The sequence below is a fragment of the Magnolia sinica genome, chromosome 2 (genome assembly GCF_029962835.1).
Source record: "Magnolia sinica isolate HGM2019 chromosome 2, MsV1, whole genome shotgun sequence".
Taxonomy (NCBI): Eukaryota; Viridiplantae; Streptophyta; class Magnoliopsida; order Magnoliales; family Magnoliaceae; genus Magnolia; species Magnolia sinica.
Genome location: NC_080574.1, coordinates 32,401,101 through 32,422,588, shown reverse-complemented (window position 1 = coordinate 32,422,588; position 21,488 = coordinate 32,401,101). Strand labels below are relative to the sequence as shown.

General features: G+C 40.8%; 2 protein-coding genes across 5 annotated transcripts; one reads left to right on the top strand and one right to left on the bottom strand.

The window, feature by feature from the left end:
• Positions 1-9,549: 9,549 nt before the first annotated feature.
• LOC131236909 (outer envelope pore protein 16-2, chloroplastic-like) lies at positions 9,550-14,142 on the top strand. Of its 4 annotated transcripts, XM_058234439.1 has the most exons (6): positions 9,550-9,645; positions 9,748-9,800; positions 9,941-10,082; positions 10,187-10,254; positions 10,545-10,679; positions 14,010-14,142. In XM_058234439.1, exons 3-6 carry the CDS (start codon positions 9,962-9,964, stop codon positions 14,079-14,081), a joined length of 396 nt encoding a protein of 131 aa, XP_058090422.1. In that variant the 5' UTR covers positions 9,550-9,645; positions 9,748-9,800; positions 9,941-9,961; the 3' UTR covers positions 14,082-14,142. The 4 variants fall into 4 exon arrangements, 2 of the variants coding, with proteins under 2 accessions (XP_058090422.1, XP_058090423.1); XM_058234440.1 differs by lacking the exons at positions 9,550-9,645; positions 14,010-14,142 and adding an exon at positions 10,882-11,612 and having other exon boundaries at positions 9,671-9,800; XR_009166942.1 differs by lacking the exons at positions 9,550-9,645; positions 9,941-10,082; positions 14,010-14,142 and adding an exon at positions 10,882-11,613 and having other exon boundaries at positions 9,671-9,800; positions 10,354-10,679.
• Positions 14,143-16,864: 2,722 nt separating this feature from the next.
• Positions 16,865-19,196, bottom strand: LOC131224833 (phytosulfokine receptor 1-like). Its single transcript, XM_058220246.1, has 2 exons — positions 18,997-19,196; positions 16,865-17,810 (listed from the first exon to the last, which is right to left on the bottom strand). The coding sequence occupies exons 1-2, from the start codon at positions 19,194-19,196 to the stop codon at positions 16,865-16,867; spliced, it is 1,146 nt and encodes a 381-aa protein (XP_058076229.1).
• Between the last annotated feature and the right edge of the window lie 2,292 nt (positions 19,197-21,488).

Sequence of the window (21,488 nt, the reverse complement as noted above, 5' to 3'; positions counted from 1 at the left end):
ATAATGTTTATTTGCATCCAGACCGTTGATAGGGTCACGTGGACCAAGGGGTCCACTGGAATGTTTATTTGCCACCTAAACCGTTCATAGGGTCATGGTCAGGGGCCCACTGCAGTGTGGTTCGCAAATCCAGCCCACCCATTATGTGTGTCCCACTTGGCTAAGCGTTCAAACCAAGTTTCAACCGCATCCAAATTTCAGGTAGGCCCCACCAAGTGTTTTTATTTGTTTAGGCATGTCTTCATATGATTTTAAATGGTGGGGCCCACCTGAGTTCCAGATACAACTGATTTTTGGGGACACCCCATGGACAAAGGGGACCCATCAAATGCAAGGTGTTGATGATCGAAACGCATCAGGGTAGGGCCCACAACTGGGGCCGTGAGGCCCTGCCAGACCATCCTCCCTCCAGCTGCAGGCGCTGCCTGCACGTTTTGTAGCAGCAGCGTCAGCGCTGACTCCTCTCTCTCTCTCTCTTTTAATTTGGCGTTTTCTTAGGGTTTTGCATAGGTGGGGCCCGCATCTAGGAAATCGGGCCCCGCCATTGATTTCCATCTCCCCATACACACTTATTAAGCCCAATATTGGGTAGGTTTTGGCATACCCAATTATCCGGCGGTATTTCAATGGTAGAAACACAATTTGCTATACAATGGTCCACCTGATGATCAGATTGGTCTCAAATTTTGGCTCAACGCCTAAAATGATTCGAGGAAGAGGATGGAAGGCTTGGATTATAAACATTCATCAACGTGGGGCTTGGATGAGCAGCCCACCTCAATCTTTAAAAAGCTAGATTTTTTTTTTTTTTTTTTTTTTTTTTTTTTTTTTTTTTGTGATTGCTGTCAGTACACGCCCACGTCAATACACGCCTCCATGTTAGCCACGCTCGACCAGTCCAGGGACGCTGGACGGTCTTGGATAAATACCACATCATAGTGGGTCCCACATACACGTGGCCCACCTATTCAAATCAACATAATATTTGTGCTTTTCCATCATCCAGGTCAGACCCACTGGATGGGATGGATGAAGCAGATGGACGATATTGATAGAATACTTCCATCATGGTGGGTCCACGATCGGTGTTGATCAAGTGGACCACACCCATAGCAAGAGAGAGAGAGAGAGAGAGAGAGAGAGAGAGGATGAGATAGAGGGACCCCGCCACTATGGGCCCCTCTTGATACATCACATACATCATAACGGGTCCCACCAACATGTGGACTAAAAAAAAAGATTTAACGGTGGATCGCCCACTTGTAAGCCTCCTCCTTGCTCCTTTGGCCTCAAATGTTCCTTGCCTTTGCCTTGGACGGTGGATGATGGGGTTTGGATGGTTGAGATGGAAGATGAAAAGGTGTAGATGGAAGATGAGAAGGTGAACCACACTTGGGAGGGAGAGGGAAGCTTGGACGTATGGAGTGTCTTGGGTTGCTTGGGAGAGTGCTTAAGAAAATGGAATAAATGAATAAAATAAGAAAAAGAATGGATGGTATGGGGTGGTTTGAAAAATGAGTAAAAGAGGGATGGTTTAGTTTGAAATTTTTTAAAGAAGGAATGGTGAGGGAGAGAGAGGTTTGACTTATGGGAAAAGGAGGAGTGGGGTGGTTGTACTTGGATAAGGGATGCATTTATAGTTGATTGATGAGACTTGTTGTAGAGATTCCCTCGAGATTTGCAATGCGCGGTGTTTCTTTGGAATAAACGCAGATTGACATCTTTTAGCCTGGGTATTGGGTCGGTGCGTGAGTCGTGGCGTTGGAACTGCAGCGACGACGCGATCGCCAAGATATAAGTTTCGGTTCGAACCGACTTCGGTATGCGGGACCTGGTTTAAGATCGCGCACAATCGTCGGATACGGTGCGAAGGTTGCCGGAATTTGACCGGAAGGACTGCGGAAGCTAACGGAACAGTACAGACTAGGATACGGGTCTTACAAGAGGCCCTTGTGACACAAGAACGGGGAGAGGAAAGAACAGAAAGGGCGAGAAGGCCTGACATAAATTAAGAGGCAAGTCAAGTACCAGGAAGGATGTTGAATGTTGGAATTGTAGCAAGAAGGGTCATTACAAGCATAAATATCGTAAGAAGAACGACAAGAAAGGAAAAAGGAAAGGAGAAGGAAGATGAATCAGATTCCACTGCAGTTAGATGGCGACATTGTAGTTATTCTTTCAGCAGATTATGAAGTATGTCTCACGTCTACGAGTCAGGACACCGACTGGGTGATAAACTCGGGAGCCTCGTTTCTTACGACTCCATGCAAGGACTTCTTCAAGGCTACAACTCAGGTGACTGTGGGACCGTGAAGATGGAAAATTCTGGCGTATCGAAGATCGTCGGGGTCGGTGATATTTGTGTGAAGACTGATGTGGGCTGCACATTGGTTCTCAGGGATGTGAGGCATATCCGAAACCTTTTCCTCAACTTGATGTCGACGGGAAGGCTGGATGATGATGGCTATAAAAACCCATTTACTGGTGGGCGCTGGAAGCTCAGGAATAGTTCGTTAATCACAGCCAGAGAAAAGAAGTGTTGCACCCTTTACAAGGTAAGTGTCAGTATGTGTGAGGGTGGGTTGAAAGCAACGGAAGATTCAGCTATTGACATGTGGCACAAGCGTTTAGGCCACATGAGTGAAAAAGAGCTTTAGCTACTAGCGAGAAAGCGGCTCCTTCCAAACATGATAGGTATACATCTTAAAACCTATATTGATTGTTTATCAGGAAAACAACATAGAGTTTCATTTATTAAATCTGCTTCTCATGTTAATAAAGTGCATGCATTAGATTTGATTTATTCTGATGTTTATGGTCCTATGGGGATAAAAACCTTAGGTGGGCCATTATATTTTGTCACTTTTATAGATGATGCATCTAGGAGGGTTTGAGTTTATGCTTTAAAATCTAAGGACGAGGTCTTTGGTGTGTTTAAATTGTTTCATGATATGGTCGAGAGAGAGACTGGTAGATCATTGAAGTGCATCTGCGCTGACAATGGTGGTGAATACATTGGTGACTTCCGTGAGTATTGTAAGTCCCTAGGTATACGGCATGAACAGACGGTTCCTAAGACCCCCAACAAAATGGTGAGGCTGAGCGAATGAATTGTACCATTGTAGAGAGAATCAGATGCATGTTATCCCATGTGAAGTTGCCCAAGACGTTCTGGGGAGAAGCAATGCACACGGCAATGTATTTTGATAAGTAGGTCTCCATCAGCCCTGTTGAATGGAGAAGTACCTGAGAAGGTGTGGACTGGACAAGATCCATCGTGCGGGTGTTTAAATGCAGGGCATCTGTTCATGTACCAAAGGACAAGAGGTCCAAGCTCGATATGAAGATCAGGTAGTGTGTGTTCTTAGGGTATGGTGATGAAAAGTTTGGTTACGGATTGTAGGATCCGACCGAGAAGAAGCTTGTCAGGAGCAGAGATGTGGTATTCTTTGAAGATCAGTGTATAGAAGACATTGGTAATCTAGAGAAGAACCAACCTAATTCAGGTGAGCTAGAGGACATGGATCCAGTTATTCATCCTGTGATGCCTGATGACGGGGGAGTACAGTAAGGTGTAGAGGATGAGTGAGTTTCTACAGAAGATAGACTGGGGGAGCAGCCCCCACCTAATCCGCCTGTTGGCCACAAGTGAGGAGGTCATCTAGGGACAGACAGTCGTCCAAGAAGCACTCGCCGCATGAGTACATTATATTCACTGATGGGGGAAAGATAGAAGATTATTTTGAGGCCCTAGCCGACGAGCATAAGGGGGAGTGGTTGAAAGCTATGCAAGAGGAGATGGAATCCTTGCATAAGAACCACACCTATGATATGGTGAAATTGCCTAAGGGCAAGAAAGCTCTAAGTAACAAGTGGGTGTTCAGAAAGAAAATTAAGCAGAAGAATCACAAACATGGTTCAAGGTCAGACTTGTGGTGAAAGGGTTTGGTTAGAGGAAATGTATAGACTTCGAGGAGATATTCTCACCAGTGGTAAAGATGACATCCATACGGGTGTTGCTTGGGTTGGTGACTAATATGAATCTGGTGATAGAGCAGTTAGATGTTAAAAGTGCCTTTCCCCATGGTGACTTGAAAGAAGAGATCTATATGCACCAACCAGAGGGGTTCGAAGTCAAGGGCAAAGAGCATATGGTGTGTAGACTGAGGAAGAGTTTGTATGGGCTGAAACAAGCTCCACGGCAATGGTACAAGAAGTTTGACTTGTTCATGTTAAAGCATGGGTATGACAGAACGGAGTCGGACCACTGTGTGTTCACCCGCAAGTTCTCAAATGGTGATTTCTTAGTTTTGCTGTTATGAGTTGATGACATGCTCATCATGAAAAAAGATATTAAGAAGATTGGCAGGTTGAAAGAGGAGTTAGGCAAGTTGTTCGCAATGAAAGACTTGGGCTTGGCTAAGTAGATCATAGGAATGGAGATAACCCGTGACAGAAGCAGCAAGTAACTTTGGTTGTCATAAGAGCGGTATATTGAGAAAGTCCTAGAGCGGTTCAATATGAATGCAGCGAAGCTGGCCAGTACTCCACTGGATGATCACTTCAGATTGAGTGACAGGCAGTGTCCGAAGATAAAGGCGAGGTGAAAGAGATGCAGAAGATATCCTACGCCTCAGCGGTAGGAAGTTTGATGTATACTATGGTATGTACACGCCCAGACATAGCATATGCGGTTAGTGTTGTCAGCTAGTGTCTTGCCAATCCTGGTAAAGAGCATTGAGCAGCAGTGAAATGGATACTGCGGTATCTAAAAAACTTATCTAGGTTGAGCCTATGCTATGGTAACGGAAAACATGTGTTAGAGGGCTACACAGATGTAGATATGGTAAGCGACATAGACTCTAGGAAGTTTACATCGGGGTTCATGTTCATGTTTACAGAGAGAGCGGTCTCTTGGAAGACCAAGCTACAGAAGGTCGTAGCACTATCGACGACAGAGGCCGAGTACATTGCAGTCACAGAGGCATATAAAGAAATACTTTGGATGAAGAGGTTCCTACAGGAACTTAGCCTGAAGCAGGAGCAGCACGTGGTCTATTGCAATGGTCAAAATGCTATACACTTGAGCAAGAATCCAAGTCAGTACTCCAAGTCAAAGCACATAGAGATTTTGTATCATTGGATTAGAGATACTTTGGAACAGAAGGTGTTATAGTTTGAGAAGGTTCACACGGACGATAATGGGTCAAACATGATGACGAAGGCATTTCTCAAGGGCAAGTTTGAGGTTTGTAGAAACCTGGCTAGCTTGAAGAAGACGAATTCCTCTTGAGTCGAAAATGGAGAGATTTGATGGGAATTTCTCCTCATGGCTCGACCGGTCGAGAGTTTCACTCGACCGGTCGATGGTGTCGGTCGAGAGCTTCACTCAACTGGTCGATGGTGCCGGTCGACCAGTTGAGGACTGGCTCGACTCGAACTCCAACGAGTTTGGATTGAAATTTTTCGTGGTGCTTAACTAGTCGAGGGAGGTGCTCGACCGGTCGAGGACCCTGCTCGACCAGTCAAGGTTACGCAGATTGATTCCGGATTTTGTGCGGACTGCTTAAATTTGAGGCGGTTTCGTAAGAAATGCGAAAAAGAGTTGTCTAAATTATAAATAGGGGTACCTAGGGCTGTTCTAGGTAATGCAAGAGAGTTTCATAAAGCTTTATAAGAGTTTGCTAAAGGGTTTAGGGCTATCAAAGATGTGAAAGAGAGAGAGAGAGGAAACTTGTGGAAGAGAGGTTCTGATCGTAGAGGTGATCTACTGTACACTAGATATCTCAGCACTTCTACGTCCTCGTAATCGGTGAAATCTTTCTGTTTTTCTTTATTCTCTTATTGTTTATCTACTCCTATGTGAGTGAAGAAGGTTTGATCCAAGCGGTGTGTGCTTGTGATCGATTGTAACGTTTTACTTCACAGTATATTATTGCTCTAAATGAGGTCCCGTGGTTTTTAACTCTTTAAAGATTTTCTACGTAAAAATCTCGTGCGGTGTATATTATAAAAAAATGCATATTAGGAACGGTTATCAGGTTTTTGTTTACGAACGGTTTTAGACTGGAGCACGCAAATTAACTGCTTACGTACGGCATGAATATAGAACACATTGCGGTGGGCTCCTTGTACTCACCCGTGGAGTGAGTGCACGCGAGTTATAGCGCGTGCACTCGAGTTACACTCAACGGAATAAACTGTAGCATTTCTCCTTTATTAGTGGAAATTACCATAACTTTCGCCTCTCTCTCTCTCTCTCTCTCTCTCAGGTTCACCCAACCCAACCCAACCCAACCCAGCCCAGCCCAGCCCAGCCCTCAATCCATCCTCCTTTCTTCTCCGTTTTTCGCCAGCGAGAGAGAACGAGAGGCTCTGATCGTCGGATCGCTTCCCTCCATCTCCTTTTTCTCTCTCTCGACCGTCCGATCGATTCCAACTATCTCCTCCTCCCGCCTTTCTCAGGTACGATTCCACCGTCCCATCCATCATCAATTTTGTTGTGGTACAAATGGCTGATATTTTCGGATTCGTGTCTTTCCATCTGAAAATTTAGGAACTTGGGACGGATCTTTTTATTTATTTATTTATTTATTATTGGAAATTCTATGGAGAGATGAAAGGGAATGCTGCGGAATTACTTGCTTTTTGTGTTGTCTTTTTGGAATCTCTGTTGTTGGATTTTGGTGATTTTTTGGGGGATTGAGTTCTAGGTCAACCCTCATTGGCGGTGGATTTTTCAGATTTTCGTTCTTTCTGATTCGTTTTTTGTTTGCCAATCTATTTGGATTTTTAATTTTCTTTCTTTCATGCATGTACCGATGGTTTAATCTTGCGGTAGAATTTTCTCGGATCGTGTTTTTTATGGCAAAATTTCCGCCTTTTTCCCATCTTTGCTGTTGTAAATCCAGATTAGATTGAGTCGATGATAGTTGATAGGTGGTATAGGAATTATGTCGTCCTCAATCTTGGGCCTTGAATATATGTAAGTGGGCCCTGTGGTTTGGTGGGACGGTTGACTCCCTTGATTAATGATTTTATAGCCCTTGGATTGGTGGCCTGGTAGTAGATGGTGAAGGGAATAATTCCGTAATGGGAATGCCAGGGAGTTTGTAATCGGGGAATTTTTGGGGCATGAGTTCTCCATGGTGAAGTCCATCTGATCAATGGTCTGGAATGATAAACCATGAGGTCCACCTCTATGCGCCTAAGATCTGGGATGCTATTCATATCCTGGTGCTGAGAATCATATAATTTCTCTAGGTGGGGTGGGGTGCTTTCCAGGATTTAAGGCAGTGGCAATGTGGTTGAATCTCTTTGGCGCACCGACTGTTCGATGAAATACCCAAAAGGAACATCGGTTCTTGGAGTGCATTGACGGTGGGTTAATTTCCACTATGGTCTTGCTACAGAAGTTCTCTCCTTGTTCGTATCAATGAATGACGTGGGATTCCTGCATCCCAATGAGTATATATTAGCAACCATTATATCTACATTTTCTGACAACCATCATCATTTCTTACTCTATGTAGGTGCCTGGCGAGTTGGAGTCCTTTTGTTTTATCTTCACCTCCAAAAATTCCCTTGAGTCTTACTTTTCTTCACCAGTTTAAGTGTTCAAATCTCTTAACATCTGGATAGCTACATGCTGTATTAATTTGACTTTTTTTTTTTTTTTTTTTTTAAATTTTTTTAATGAATGACAATTTATTTGAAAGGAGAAACAAACAGATACATAAAGAAAAAAGCTTCAAAATTGTTGACTATCAATATTATTCAAAAAGATATTACTATTGCCGAGTACAGACCACCAACAAAGTAGAGTTACAAATTCCAGACTAATCATTTCACTTATGAATATTCTCTCATATCTGGCATTTGCTCTCGGACCAACTCAATAGCATGACTACAAGTCTAATGGTAGTTAGTAGTCTTGATTGCTTCCTAAATACTGAATATAAGTTATGTTACCTGCATTTTATTTTATGAGTATTGTTTCGGTCTCAAGATATGGCAAACTGTTGGGGTAAAGGCCTAGATGATGATGATATGGCACACTGCCTTTTCAAGTCTTAAACATGTGTTTTTGTTTGGAAATTCAGCGATGCATGGAACAAAAGGTAGCAGATTGGTTCCATGGCCACAAAGGCTAACCACACCCCCACCTCGTCTAGAGGAACTTGGCATCAATGTTGAGATATATCGCGAAGACACCGTATTTGACTCTTTGTCACATCATTTTGTTGCTTGTTGCCTCTTCCTTGTTGATGATCTGTCCCTTTTGTTGGTGTAAAATGTAAATGACTATTTTCATTATAGATGATGTTTAGTTATCTGGAAGTCACTGGTTTGAGATCCAGAGGGGAGAAAACAGTCACGTATAAACTACACTGATGTGGGAAAATTCAGTTTGGACTGAAACCCATGGTGCTTGTAATGTTTTATACGCAAAATCCCAGACCATAGAATGCCTATTCAATGGTTTTGACAGTAGGAGTTAACCAATTTATTCCCTGAAACGTGGCAATGATGAGAGAACTGGCCTCCGACCAGCAAAATGATTTTTGATCAGGTGGCGACAGCACATGCAGTGGTCCTTGTGGATTTATTGGCTGGTCCATGGCTAGTAGTATTGGGTCGAGTGCACATTAGCTGAGAGGGAGGGAGGGAGGGTGGGTTGGTTCAGTGTTCTAGACAATTAATATCATGGGACCTACAGTGGATGGCCCATGGTCCAAAAGTTTCCCAGATAGGAAGGTTATACTCTTCCAATCTTTAGGCCCTTTATTTAGTTTAATGTGGACCATTGCTCTACTTTTTCTAAACCCCAATCTGCAGGCCACTGATGGATTAGGATTGTTCCATGTGAAGAGTTTGGGGACAGGTCTACCATGGTATCAGTTATGAAACGCGGGTCATATTTGATTCACTCAAGGCCCGATGATAGTAATAGTATACATACAAAGCCTCCAGAATTCAAGTGTCCTCTTCATTTTTTTTTTTCTTTTTACTTGCTGATGTTCTTGTTCCAGTATTTTAACTAAGGTTCCTATTGTTGCATAAAATACAGGTGTGAATCATTTTCTACCTATCCACACACCTATGATTTACTTCATGCTTGGACTGTATTTTCTGAGATAGAGAAGCGTGGGTGTAGCATCAAAGATCTGCTCATTGAGACTGATCGGATGCTTCGGCCCAATGGGTTTGTGATTTTAAGAGATAAATGTTATGTTATAAACTACATTCAGAAGTTTATGATGGCATTGCAGTGGGATGGCTGATCAAAACTTTGATTAGCCAGCAAGGCATCATATTTCTCCCACCTGCTACTCATTTTCCTATCAAAAAATCACTAGCAACGCATCATAATTTATTCTGATTTATTTTCTGTTGAAGTTTCTATCATTAGATGTAACCATGGTCTAAAAAAGTGATAAAATCCTGATTATCAACCACATTCCGGTGGTTTTCTAATAGTGACTTCTGTACATGTTTGATAAACATACAGTCCATCTGTTGCATTTGATAAAATGTGCTTTAACCACATTTTAACTAACAGAGCCACAAACTTACACATTCCTAACTACCCAAGTCTCCCATCTCAGTTGATGTGCCAGGTTCACAATGTTACACTACATGCATGTTTTAACTCAATACTCAATCTTCCTTTAGTCTTTATGTTTCCCTTAGTAGATGCTCTCTAATACCTGTCTGGTTGCATATATTGCTTGGAACTACAGGCAGAGAGAGATGCTGATGAGATTTACACCCAAACGACTCTTCAGCCGGTGAACTCTGTAAGCAGAATTTGTTGTTAATGTTGACTGAATTATGTCTCCCCTTACGATCTTTGATCTTTGAAGCTCACAGCAATTTTCATTTGTGTAATGCTTGTGCCCTTGTTGGAAAACAATTCTCTGCACATTCCTCTGCACAGGGGTCATGAAATTCACCTTGGATGGGAAGCAGATTTTACTTGTTTGTGATTCTTTTCCATGTGCTGGCTTCTTTACACGCCCAGCCAAGACTCGATGAGTTTGCTTTCCCTGATTCAGTGGTTTGTACAAGATTTCATATAGGTATTTAGCAAATTTGAGTTGACTCAGCATGTTTTCAATTGTGCAGGAAGCTATTAGATTCTTTATGAATTTCTTATGGTTTTCTAACTAGGGATTGGGTGCAGGACTGGCTATTGGCTTGTATTCCGGCATCACATATGGCCTACAAGAAGCTCGGGGAGCTTATGATTGGGTAACTTTCATATGCTTTTATTTGTCCACTTTTTATCTTAAAGATTCAATTAGGTGCATGTGTGGACCCATGCATGCATGTGGGAAGCATGATCTTCAGGTGGGGCCCATTTAGAAGTTAGGCAAGACCATCCATCAGCTGGGCCAGAGTACAAAAACCAATGAACAGGCCCAAGTCTTGTTAGCAGACCACCCTTTGTTTATTACACTGGTGTTGGCTTCTTACAGTGGCCCACAAATCACAGCAATTTCAAGTTACATGCAATGACTAAAGGAGTGAATTTCCTGTAGAAAAACAGTGTGGTGGCAGGGGCGTTGACAGGAGCAGCATTGGTGCTCACTTGCGAGGATGCCTCTCATGAGCAGGTTATTCATTACGCCATCACTGGAGCAGCGCTCTCAACAGCTGTGAATCTTCTCGCCGGGGTATTCTAGATCTTACTCATCTTTGTTTAGTCGCCTTTGAAATCTCTCTCTCTCTCTCTCTCTCTCTCTCTCTCTCTCTCTCTCTCTCTATGGGTTTTGGGTCCTTGGAGAGAGGAAGTTCTTCCTTCATATGAGGCATGTGATGTTTGGAACTTTGAACAATCTATCTTTTAAGAACTTGCATTTCCTTCATTTTGACCAGGTTTTGACTAACTGGGCATCTGAGTTTCTTTGGGAGAGGAGATGATCTTCTAGCAAGATTCAAACAGTAGCATATTGTTTTAAATAAGCATCGTATAGTACATGTGAGAAAATACTGTTTGCTTAGATTGCAGATGGAATCTGATGCATGTTCTATATTTTCTTTAAAATTCGTAGTATACTTACATTATCACTTTCCTTGCTAGTGAAATGTACCTTTTCTGTTCTTAATGAATAGCTACCAATTCGTAATTTGTGCAAGCTTGCTGATTTCCTTGTTTGGAAGTTCTTTGCTCAACTAGATATGAGTTCTAGGCCAGTTCTTCGCATTTTCACTGACGGCCACAACAAAACCGGTGAATTATAGTTTTCCTAGTTGCATCATGTAATTTGTACAGTTCAACAGAATGATTTAAACTATTCATTGAGTTTAGAACACATTTCAAGGGGTACCATGTAAAAATAAGACTGATTGGATGATACTAATCCACCTAGATTCAAATTTTTTTCAGCTTATGAAGGCCTCTCTAAACCAGCCCTTTGCATTGCAGATATTGTATATTTGTTTCAAAATATCTTTTTAAACAGTAGCTTCTCTTATTCTCTTCTCCATTTCCTTCTGCTCTTGATTTGCAGCCATGTCTTTCTGAATGGTAAGATTCTTCCTATCCTTAATTTGCTAGATATTTCCTTGTTGAGAAATTGTGATTCTTTTAGTATCTGTATTAGTTTTTTTTTTTTTTTTTTTTTTTTTTTTTTTTTTTATGTTTCTGCAGTTGAAATATATTTGTGTTTATTTTCTTGATGTCCTTTATTTTTTTACTGTTCTTGTGTGACTTTTCCTTGTATACTTGTGTTGTCCAAGAAACAAGTAGATTTTGTATCATTTATGGTTTGCTCTAACCTGAACTGAATTTTTATTTTTATTTTTTTCCACATGAAATTGAAAGTCCTGGATAGGGATCCTGCAGAATTAGGATTAAGCTCTAATCTCGATTTTGATGATTTTGATGACTCAATTTGTTGGACCAAGCCCTATTCTTTCTCCCATGCATTTATACCTTATTTGTTTGGACAACTCATGCGTCCTTTCACAGAAAAATTGTGCAATATTATAAGGAGTTTCCTTTTCTCAGGGGCTGTGGGTACATCTCACTTGAGAATCTATTATTTTTTGGCCGGACTTATCTGGTAAGCCAGACCAGATTTGTTCCTTCGTCTTTGTAATTGATTTCTCACTAGCATGTTACTTTTGTCATCATATTATTTTATTTTAAGCTGACTTTGCTGTCAGATTTTTGCATTGTTGATTTATTACTAATTTTATGCAAACTCAAAATGAAGGCTTCTTTTCAAAGGTTATTCTTCAGACTTGAAGGGAAGCGAGCCATGTGGGAATACCCATTTGCTGTTGCAGGCATCAATGTTTCATTTATGCTTATTCAAAGGAGAGTTGCATCAAGTAAGAGAGAATCACGATCTCCAACTAGCACAGGTGCAGACCTTAAAGGCTGAAATAGATAGATACACCGAATATACTGAAAAATCCTCTATAGAGTTGGAAAAGTTTGACTGCAAAAACAAATTTACTTTGAGGTATGTTGCTATCTTTTCCTAAATTTTTATCTTGTTCAAGATCCAACAAATATGGCATGTGATTTTGATCCTTTTACAAGATAGATGCTCCTCTTAGAAAGAAGAAATAAGAAAACTACAACATCAACTGGCAGTTACAAACCAGAAATTGCAGTTTTCTTTATTATGCTCTGTAGCTTTTTTCTAGATTGTACAAATCCTTCATGACTTTAAAATTAGCCAAGTATCAAAAGATTTTTTATTTTTTATTTTTTATTATTATTATTATTATTTTAATACTTTCTAGAGAAGCCATTTTTCTACAAGGAATAAGGAATGATCACCTACAACCAGTTGCATGTGAATGGAAAACTCTTATCTACAAATACTTTGGGGTTTTCATTTTCCAATTACTTTTGGTCATCCTTCAATGATTTTGGTTTCCAAAGTGTTCTTTTTGTTCTTGAATTTAAAAGATTATAGAGGCTTTGATTGCAAGTAAGGATGTCATCAAAGCCCTGGCCCAATCATTCTGGAGAAAGTATTAGGTCATAAGATAACGGATAAAGTGAGGAAGACATTTTATACAAATGTTCCTGATGAATACATGCAAGCTGTTGAAGATCTGGTTGTCCCAAGGACTGAATTTGATAATGCATCAAAGAAAGAGCATTACCATGTGAAGGTATTATTTTAGCCTTTGTGGTTACTTTGTTACCAGTTTCCATTGAATAGAGGAAGTCGTAATGCTCGAAAGTTTTTATTTTTATTTTTTATTTTGTTAGTTAATGTAGGTGCTTGACAAACATGGAGTGGCTCTTGGGTCCTTACTCTTGCTCGAGTGGTAGACTGTCAAGAGTTTCAACTCTCGGTCAAGGGTTCGAGTACCCATAGGTGGTGAAATTCCACTAGCATGAGTGTGGGGTGTGTGCGCGTGTGAAAAAAAAAAAGAAAAAAAGAAAAAAAAAAACATGGAGTGACTCTTTCATGCAAATGTTCTACAACAAATGATGGTGGAAAACTTGAGCTTCATAAGGAAAGTATTACGCCTTCCTCTAATTAATATTCGTAACTAAATACTATTAGTAAAATGCAAGTGCATTGCATTTAGAAAATAATTCAAAGTTTGCAAAAGAACAATAAAATGCATGTGCTCCTTTTTGTACTGGTTTTCAGGCTATCTTTTCAAGAGGTGGATGTATGGCACACAGCCAATTTGGCACATGCGAGTGAGATTTAGAGCCCTTCATCAGGTGGGAGACACCACAAACATGACCTGGGCTAAAAATAAGGTAGTCCATCAAATGGGTTGTACTTCTACAAGAAAAGTGGTCTGTTGAAGGAAAGATATAATCTAAATTTAATGCATGCATATTGCCAACCGAATGGATAGACCATATTTATTTTAGGATAGGGCATTTTTACAGTGGTCCCAACCAAATGAGTTGCTTAAATCTTTTTTCGAGCATGCCATGCTGGCATGTTTGCCTTGGATTGCCTCTTCACGTGATTCGGCTAGACATTGCTTTATTTTGTTTGTTTTTTGTATTATAGGCTCAACAATTGGGTTTGGTTTTCGCAATAAACATGGCAAACTATCTTAACCTCAGAATCTCTCTAGATTGAGCTGATTATGTCTCCCTTACCATTCGTAGCCCCGCTTGGTCTAGAACGAGCTCCCCTTGGGTCAGGAGTGCATCGAGCATATCCAAAATCCAGGTGAGTCAACTAACAATAGTCCCCCATATGTATGTTCAATTGTCACAATTTTTTTCACACTTTTGATATTTGATTGTTGTTCTTTCAATCTATTCACCTGTTTTTGTTCTTATTTTTAACTTGTTGCTTATTAGTTAGGTACATAAAAGGCCATCACATTGTGGAGCTCTTAATCTGCTTGACGAACTTTCATTGAATGTCTTTTTATTTTGGAATCTTCCATTGCAGATTTTAGTTTTTACTGCCAGGTTTGCAAGTCAGATAAATAATGTTTCAAAGTACATCATGGTTGTTTTTACTCTTTTGATTCTTAAATGAATATGGCTTAAATATATTTGTTTCTTTTTATTTCTTTTTTTTTAAATTTTAATTTATTTTTTACAGCAGGTTTTTTGGTGTTAGATCGTTTCGAAGTAAGAAAAAAAAAACCATTACCAAATATGACCACTGGCACTAGAACGGTTCAAAACTGTTCCTAAAATTCTCTCTCAAATTTAAAATGGCACCCAAAACGGTTTTGCACCGTTCTTATTTTTTGCAGCCTTATTTAGGAACGGTTTTAAACCGTTCCTGAAGCATTTAGGAACGGTTTAAAACCGTTCCTAAATGACAATTTTGGTGTAGTATAGTTTGTGCTTTGATTTATTTCATTGCTTTATTATCCTATAATTCTAGTGTACTTGGGAGGCTAGATCCTAAGGTTTTGTGCGACGACCTCCAACACTACCATATACACATTAAGATTAGATGAGAAATGTACTTTTTTTTTTTTTTTTTTTCTTTTTCTTTAAATTTTATTTCGCTAACCCCACCCCTCTATAAGACAGCTCATCAACAAGCCTAGTTATGTATGTGCCAGTGTGGGAATGGATGTAAAGTTCAAGCAATTTATCAAAAGGGGTCTAACTGGTCGATAGCTGCTTTCAACAATATTAAGATGGTCCATTCGTCAGGAGGGCCATAATGGTAGAGACAAGTGGACAGCAATTAGAAAGATGTGGCCAGGTTTTTTTGCTGTCCTTTTTCTTCATGAATTGTGATCCACCTGAATAGTGGACACCCATTTGTTTTCAGGCTGAGGCATCAAATGGTTGGTCCAACTTGATGGACGAATTGGATCTTGGACCCATATTATTCTACGGTGCAATAGGTCATGGTGTGTAAATGGGTTTCTTTATACTTTCAAAGCTCATATGATAATGGTGTCGAGTAAGAATGCCGAATTCAGAGATGGGTATTTTGAGGGAGGGAGGGAGGGAGGGTGATGCTTATGAAATCTGTTTCTACAGACAACCATAACACAAAGAAATACATATATACATATTACAAGATACATATACTTCATACCTGGGAAAAAAAAAAAAAAAAACACCACCACCACAAGTTATAAACATGTTTATGTTACAGTTGAGAGAAGTGCCTTACTACCCTATAACTGACGGAAGTATCCTTTGCCATCCTTTCATCAATTCGACCTTTTTCGCTTCTTCTGAAATGCCCTTGTCCACTTTGCACTGGCTGCAACTGTTACGAGAAAACCCAGCACTGCTCCAATTTGAAATGGGAGTCCTGCATCAATAATTCTACTTTCCTCTTGTTCATCACTCAATCCAGGTTGTGTAGGGCTTTGTGGCAGACCGCAAGGAGAAAAGAACTCACCATAAAGACCCAAGTTCCCTTCGAAGCTTGATGGTGGGAAGGTCGAAAATTGGCCTCCTGAAGGGACCGACCTAGACAATCGATTGTTTGCTACATTGAAGCATGATAGAAAGCTAAGCGTGATCAGACTAGCAGGTATAGTCCCTGAGAGATCATTGAACCACAGATCAAGTATCTCCAAGCTCCTCATGCCCGATAACTCATCAGGAATGCTTCCCAAGAGATTGTTCTTCATCAGATTCAACATGTGCAGATTCTTCAGTTTCCCAAACTTGGGTGAGATTGGCCCTGTGAGATTGTTATTGCTTAAATCCAACGTAGGTGGGAAGCTTGTGAATTGATTGTACTGCAACCCGCTCGGGCCCTGACTGTGTCTGCTAAAGAATGGGAAGTTGGAGGACTCTTCCTGCCAGGCATTGCGGGAAATGAGGCCCTTCAACTACGTCAAGCTGTCAGGGATTTGCCCAGTGAGTGAATTGTTCGAAAGATCCAAGTAAAAGAGGGAGTCTAGAAACCCAAACCATGAAGGGATGCTTCCCCCCAGCTGGTTCCACGATACATCCAACAGCTGCAACTTACTACAGTTCCTTAACCATGGCGGGACAGAACCTAAAAGACCGCAGTTTGGAATGACGAGAACTTTTAAGCTTGCAAACCCAGTAATCCCATCGACGGGCATTTCTTCGCCATGGAAATTCGTGTCGAGTACCAAAGTCGTTAGGTTCCGACACTCTTATGGAATCCCCAATGCAGAAGAGAGGTTACGGATCGTGTTATTCGATAGCGTTATGTAAGTGAGAGACTGAAGATTTTTAAAGCTGTTGGGAATTTGACCATTGAGTTGGTTTCTAGCGAGGTGTATGGCTTTCAATCCTTTGCATGACGAAAGAACATGGAGAATGTTTCCTTGAATATGATTTGAACCGAGATTGATAGAACTGAGGTGGGTCATTGAAGTATAGTACAATTTAGATTGACCTCACCTTCAATTGAATTGTTTCTCAAATTAAGAAATCGGAGGGTCAGCAAATTCAACAAGGAAGCAGGCAAATTGCCACTGAAACGATTCGAATCAGTAGAAAAAACTCCAGATTTTTTAGTTTACTGAAAGCATCTAGAATACTCCCGAAGAACAGATTTTTGGAGAGATCCAAATCAACAAGGTTAGAAAGATTACCGATTCTGTTGCTCAGCTGCCCAGAAAGACCATTCTCTTGAAGGAATAATTGCCTCAACGTCGACAATCTGAACAAATCATCTGGCAAATTTCCTGTTAGATTATTTGAATCGAGGGAGACTTCCTGTAGGGAGCTGCAATTTCCAAAACCTGCTGGGAAAATTCCACTGAACGAATTCATTGAGAATTGAAGAACTTGAATTTGGGTTGATGAGTTGCAAATATCTGGATTGGTATTACCGGAAAACTGATTGTCACTAATGATAAAATGCAGTAAATTTGAAGACCCAACAAGGAGGGGATGGTGGCCAGTGAATAAATTGCCGGAAACGTTGAAAACCAGGATCGATGGTAAATGGGTGTCTGTCGGAATCAGGCTGGAGAAGTCATTGTAACTCAAATCGAGGACTTGCAATTGTTTCAAACGGAATAAATTTGACGATACATTACCTTTGAGAGAATTGGAAGAGAGATTAAGGAATTTCAGCTGATCCAAACCGGCCAATGATTTCAAAACATTTCCTTTCAATCCTTTGTTTCCAAGATCCAATCCAATTACTCTTCTGCCTAAAACCCCAAAAGATCCATTGCAATAAACACCAACCCAACTGCAGCAAACAGAAGAAGAATTGGGCGCCCACCCATCAATCCTTGAATCCAGACCATTCAAGAAACCTTCCAATGCTATTAAGTCCTTTGAATTACAATTAACATTCTGAGACTTCAAGACCTGACATTGGAAGCAAAACCACATGAAGATGAAGAACAGGAAAGAATCTCCGAAACCCATCTCCAAAAGACTGAGAAAATTAAAAGAAAATCACAAGAAGGCAACGATTGACATTTCAACCATATGATTACGCATTATTAGCAGCCTATGAGAAGCAGCTGCGAAATTCTCTCTCTCTCTCTCTCTCTCTCTCTCTCTCTCTCTCTCACACACACACACACACACACACACACACACACACACAACTGGTAGACCGAGTGGAGATACCTCGTTTCAACACTTGAGGTCTTAGTATCGATCCCTAGGTGGGGGTGGCTAACATGGAGTGTGTGTACTAACAAGCTAAAAAATAAATAAATAAATAAATAAATAAATAATATGAAATTCTCTTAAATGCTGGTTTGGGTTTTTCAACCCGCGTTTGGATAAGTTGAAGTCATAGCTTGCAAGTAATCTTCGCGGGGCCTACTCGGTCAGGCATCCCGTATCCTCGTGTCCAAGTACCAGTCCCCGTCAATCCAACTACTCCTAGTTAATCTGACTAGTAGGGGACGCGAATTGCCTAGTGAACCGGTCACGAGGGACCCTGTGGGGGCCCAACGTGAAGTATGTGTTTTATCCAGGCCGTCAATCTATTTTTCCAATTCATTTCGCATGACTAAAAAAATTGTTGGCTTTATAAGCCAGATCTTTTCTTTGCTTCAAGATAACATAATTTTTTGGGCTTTACAAAGCCTTAGCCCAACTCAGAAATCTGACGCAGAAGGAAGAAAGAGAGAAGAAAAATAAAAATTTTATTTTCTTAAACTGTTTTGCTATTGCAAACTTCTCACACTTGCTGTTTTTCTTGCTTGCTATTCACTGTTGCTTCTTCACTTGCTTGCTACAACCGGATACAAGGTGCCTATTTATGGGCTTTTGAATGTAAGGTGAAAAGACAAAACTACCCCTACTAGGAGCTTCTAACACTTAATGTTCCTAGAAAATACACAGAGCATTTCATCTTTTAAAACAGCTCCATGAGAAGTGTTGCTGTGCTTTGGAAGATGAACAGTCATAGCAATTATTGGGCTTTGGTTTGCAATTTCAACACTCCCCTACAAACCAAAACAGGCTTCATTCCAAGCATCGATCTAAGTTTCTTGAATGTATCAGTTGGCAATACTTTGGTGAAGATGTTAGCCACTTGTTTAGTGTTATGACAGTACTCTAGCTTCACTAATTTCTACTTCACTTGATCTCTCAGGAAATGATACCTTGTATCAATGTGCTTGCTCCTTCCATGTTGCACTGAATTTTTGGCAAGCTCAATTGCCAACTTGTTGTCCACGTATATGACAGTACATTCTTCCTGCCGGTGCTTCAGCTCCTTTAGTATATTCTTTAGCCATATCGCCTTACATACAGTGGACGAAGCAGCTACATACTCAGCTTCACAAGTGGACAGTGCTACCATACTCTGCTTCTTTGAGTTCTATGTGAAAGTTGTCAATCCAAGATAGAAAGTATAGCCTGTGGTACTCTTTCTTTTATCTTGGTCACCACCCCAATCACTATCAGAGTATCCATACAGAATCGCCTCGTCATCGTATGGATAAAAGAGACCAAATTCAATAGTCCCTTTGATATACCTCAGAATTCTTTTCACAGCTAGCAAGTGTGACTCTTTTGGTGCTTCCATGTACCGGCTTAGAAGCCCAACACTATAGACTATATCTGGCTTAGTGATTGTGAGGTACCTTAGGCTTCCGATTAAGCTCTTGAATAAAGTTGAGTCAACATTTCTTCCTTCGCCATCTTTTGTGAGCTTCAGGTCTGTTGCAATAGGTGTATTCACGGCTTTACAGTCGATCATCCGAAACTTCTTAAGAAATTCTTTTGCGTACTTCTTCTGTGATATATATATGCCGTCGACTTGTTGTTTCACTTCGATGCCCAAGAAGAAGGACATCAATCCACCATTAGTCATCTCAAACTCTTTGAACATAGCCTGCTTGAATTCTTCAAACATCGCCTGACTATTTCCAGTGAATAGCAGATCATCAACATATAAACAAACTATAAGCATATCACCACGGGCATTCTTCTTTATGTAAACGGCATGCTCGTACGGACATTTGGCGAAACCATTCTCTTGAAGATAACTGTCGATCCATGCATTCCAAGCACGAGGAGCTTGCTTTAACCTATACAGGGCTTTCTTCAGCCAATACACCTTGTGTTCCTCCCCTTGCATGACAAAGCCTTTAAGCTGGTTAACATAGACTTCTTCTTCGAGTACTCCATTTAAGAATGCGGATTTCACATCCAGTTGGTATATCATCAAACTGTGATGAGTTGCAAGGGAGATAATCATCCTCACAATGTCAAGATGAGCAACTGGGGTGAAAACTTCTTCATAGTCTACCCCATATTTCTGTTTGTAGCCTTTTGTTACGAGCCTTGCCTTATATCGTTCGATCTTACCATTGGTATTCTGCTTGATTTTATACACCCATTTGAGACCAATGGTCCTCTGGCCTTTAGGGAGTGAGGTCAGCTCCCATGTTTAATTCTTATCGATGGCATGAATCTCTTCTTCTATAACCTTTCTCCAATATTCTTCATTCATGGCCTCCTCAAATGTGAGAGGCTCATGGTCTGCATACAGGCAAAACAAATTCACTTCTTCAGTTTCTGCATAGATGTCGTTGAGGCTTCTCATTTTGATAGGAGCCAAGGGTGAAGGAGAATTAGATGAAGATGTGCTGGCTGAATTCTGATTTTGATGAAGTACTTCCAGGGGAGATGGAACGTACTCCTGGACTTCTGCTATCCAAAGGGGGTGATGTGAGTGTCTGCTCCTGATTCACACGCCTTCTTCTTCGCAGAACACTACATCTCTACTTACCACCACCTTATTAGTTAGTGGGTTATAGAGCTTGTACGCCTTTGATTCTTCACTGTACCCTATGAAGATGCACTTCTCGCCACAATCATCAAGTTTTTTCCTTCTCGCTTCTAGAACTTGAGCGTAGGCGACACACCGAAAGATCTTAAGGCGCGCCACGCTTGGCTTATATACACTCCATGCTTCCTGTGGTGTCATGAACGTGACACTCTTGGTCGGACACTTATTGAGTAGATAGGTAGTACATGCAATTGCCTCTACCTACAAATTCTTTAACAGACTTTTCTCCTTCAGCATGGTCCTCGTCATGTCAAGGATGGCCTAGTTCTTCCTTTCCGCAATTCCTTTTTGTTGTGGCGTGTAAGCTGTAATGTGCTGTTGCTTAAGGCCATGTTCTTTGCAATATTCTCGTAAAACATTTGAGGTGTACTCCTCACCTTTGTCAGATCTAAGGGTTTTGATTTTAAGACCACTTTCTTTTTCAACAAGGGCCTTAAAATTTTTAAAAATAGTAAAAGCAGCAAACTTCTCTTTGATTACATACACCAACAATTTTCTACTGAAATCGTCAATGAAGGTAATAAAGTATTTATTACCTCCAAGAGAGATTGGATCCAATGGTCCATAGATGTCAGTGTGAACCAACTGCAATGGTTCTCTTGCTCTTCGGGATACTCCACTTGGAAAGGAGTTCCTTTGCTATTTTTTAAGTGTGCACGCCTCATACACATGTTCTGTAGCTTCAATAGTAGGCAAGTCATGCACCATGCTTGATGAGGACAAAAGTTTCAGGCCACTGAAATTTAGATGGCCAAAGCGAAGATGCCAAATCCAAGAATCATTCTATGCTTTTTCATA

Coding starts and splice junctions, on each gene's coding strand:
- LOC131236909 (XM_058234439.1), top strand. CDS start 9,962: ATGGGAAGCAGATTTTACTTGTTTGTGATTCTTTTCCATGTGCTGGCT. Junction 10,083..10,186: donor TTGTACAAGATTTCATATAG/GTATTTAGCAAA, acceptor GATTGGGTGCAG/GACTGGCTATTGGCTTGTAT. Junction 10,255..10,544: donor CTCGGGGAGCTTATGATTGG/GTAACTTTCATA, acceptor AATTTCCTGTAG/AAAAACAGTGTGGTGGCAGG.
- LOC131224833 (XM_058220246.1), bottom strand. CDS start 19,196: ATGGTAGCACTGTCCACTTGTGAAGCTGAGTATGTAGCTGCTTCGTCC. Junction 17,811..18,996: donor AGCAAGCACATTGATACAAG/GTATCATTTCCT, acceptor TAATTTTCTCAG/TCTTTTGGAGATGGGTTTCG.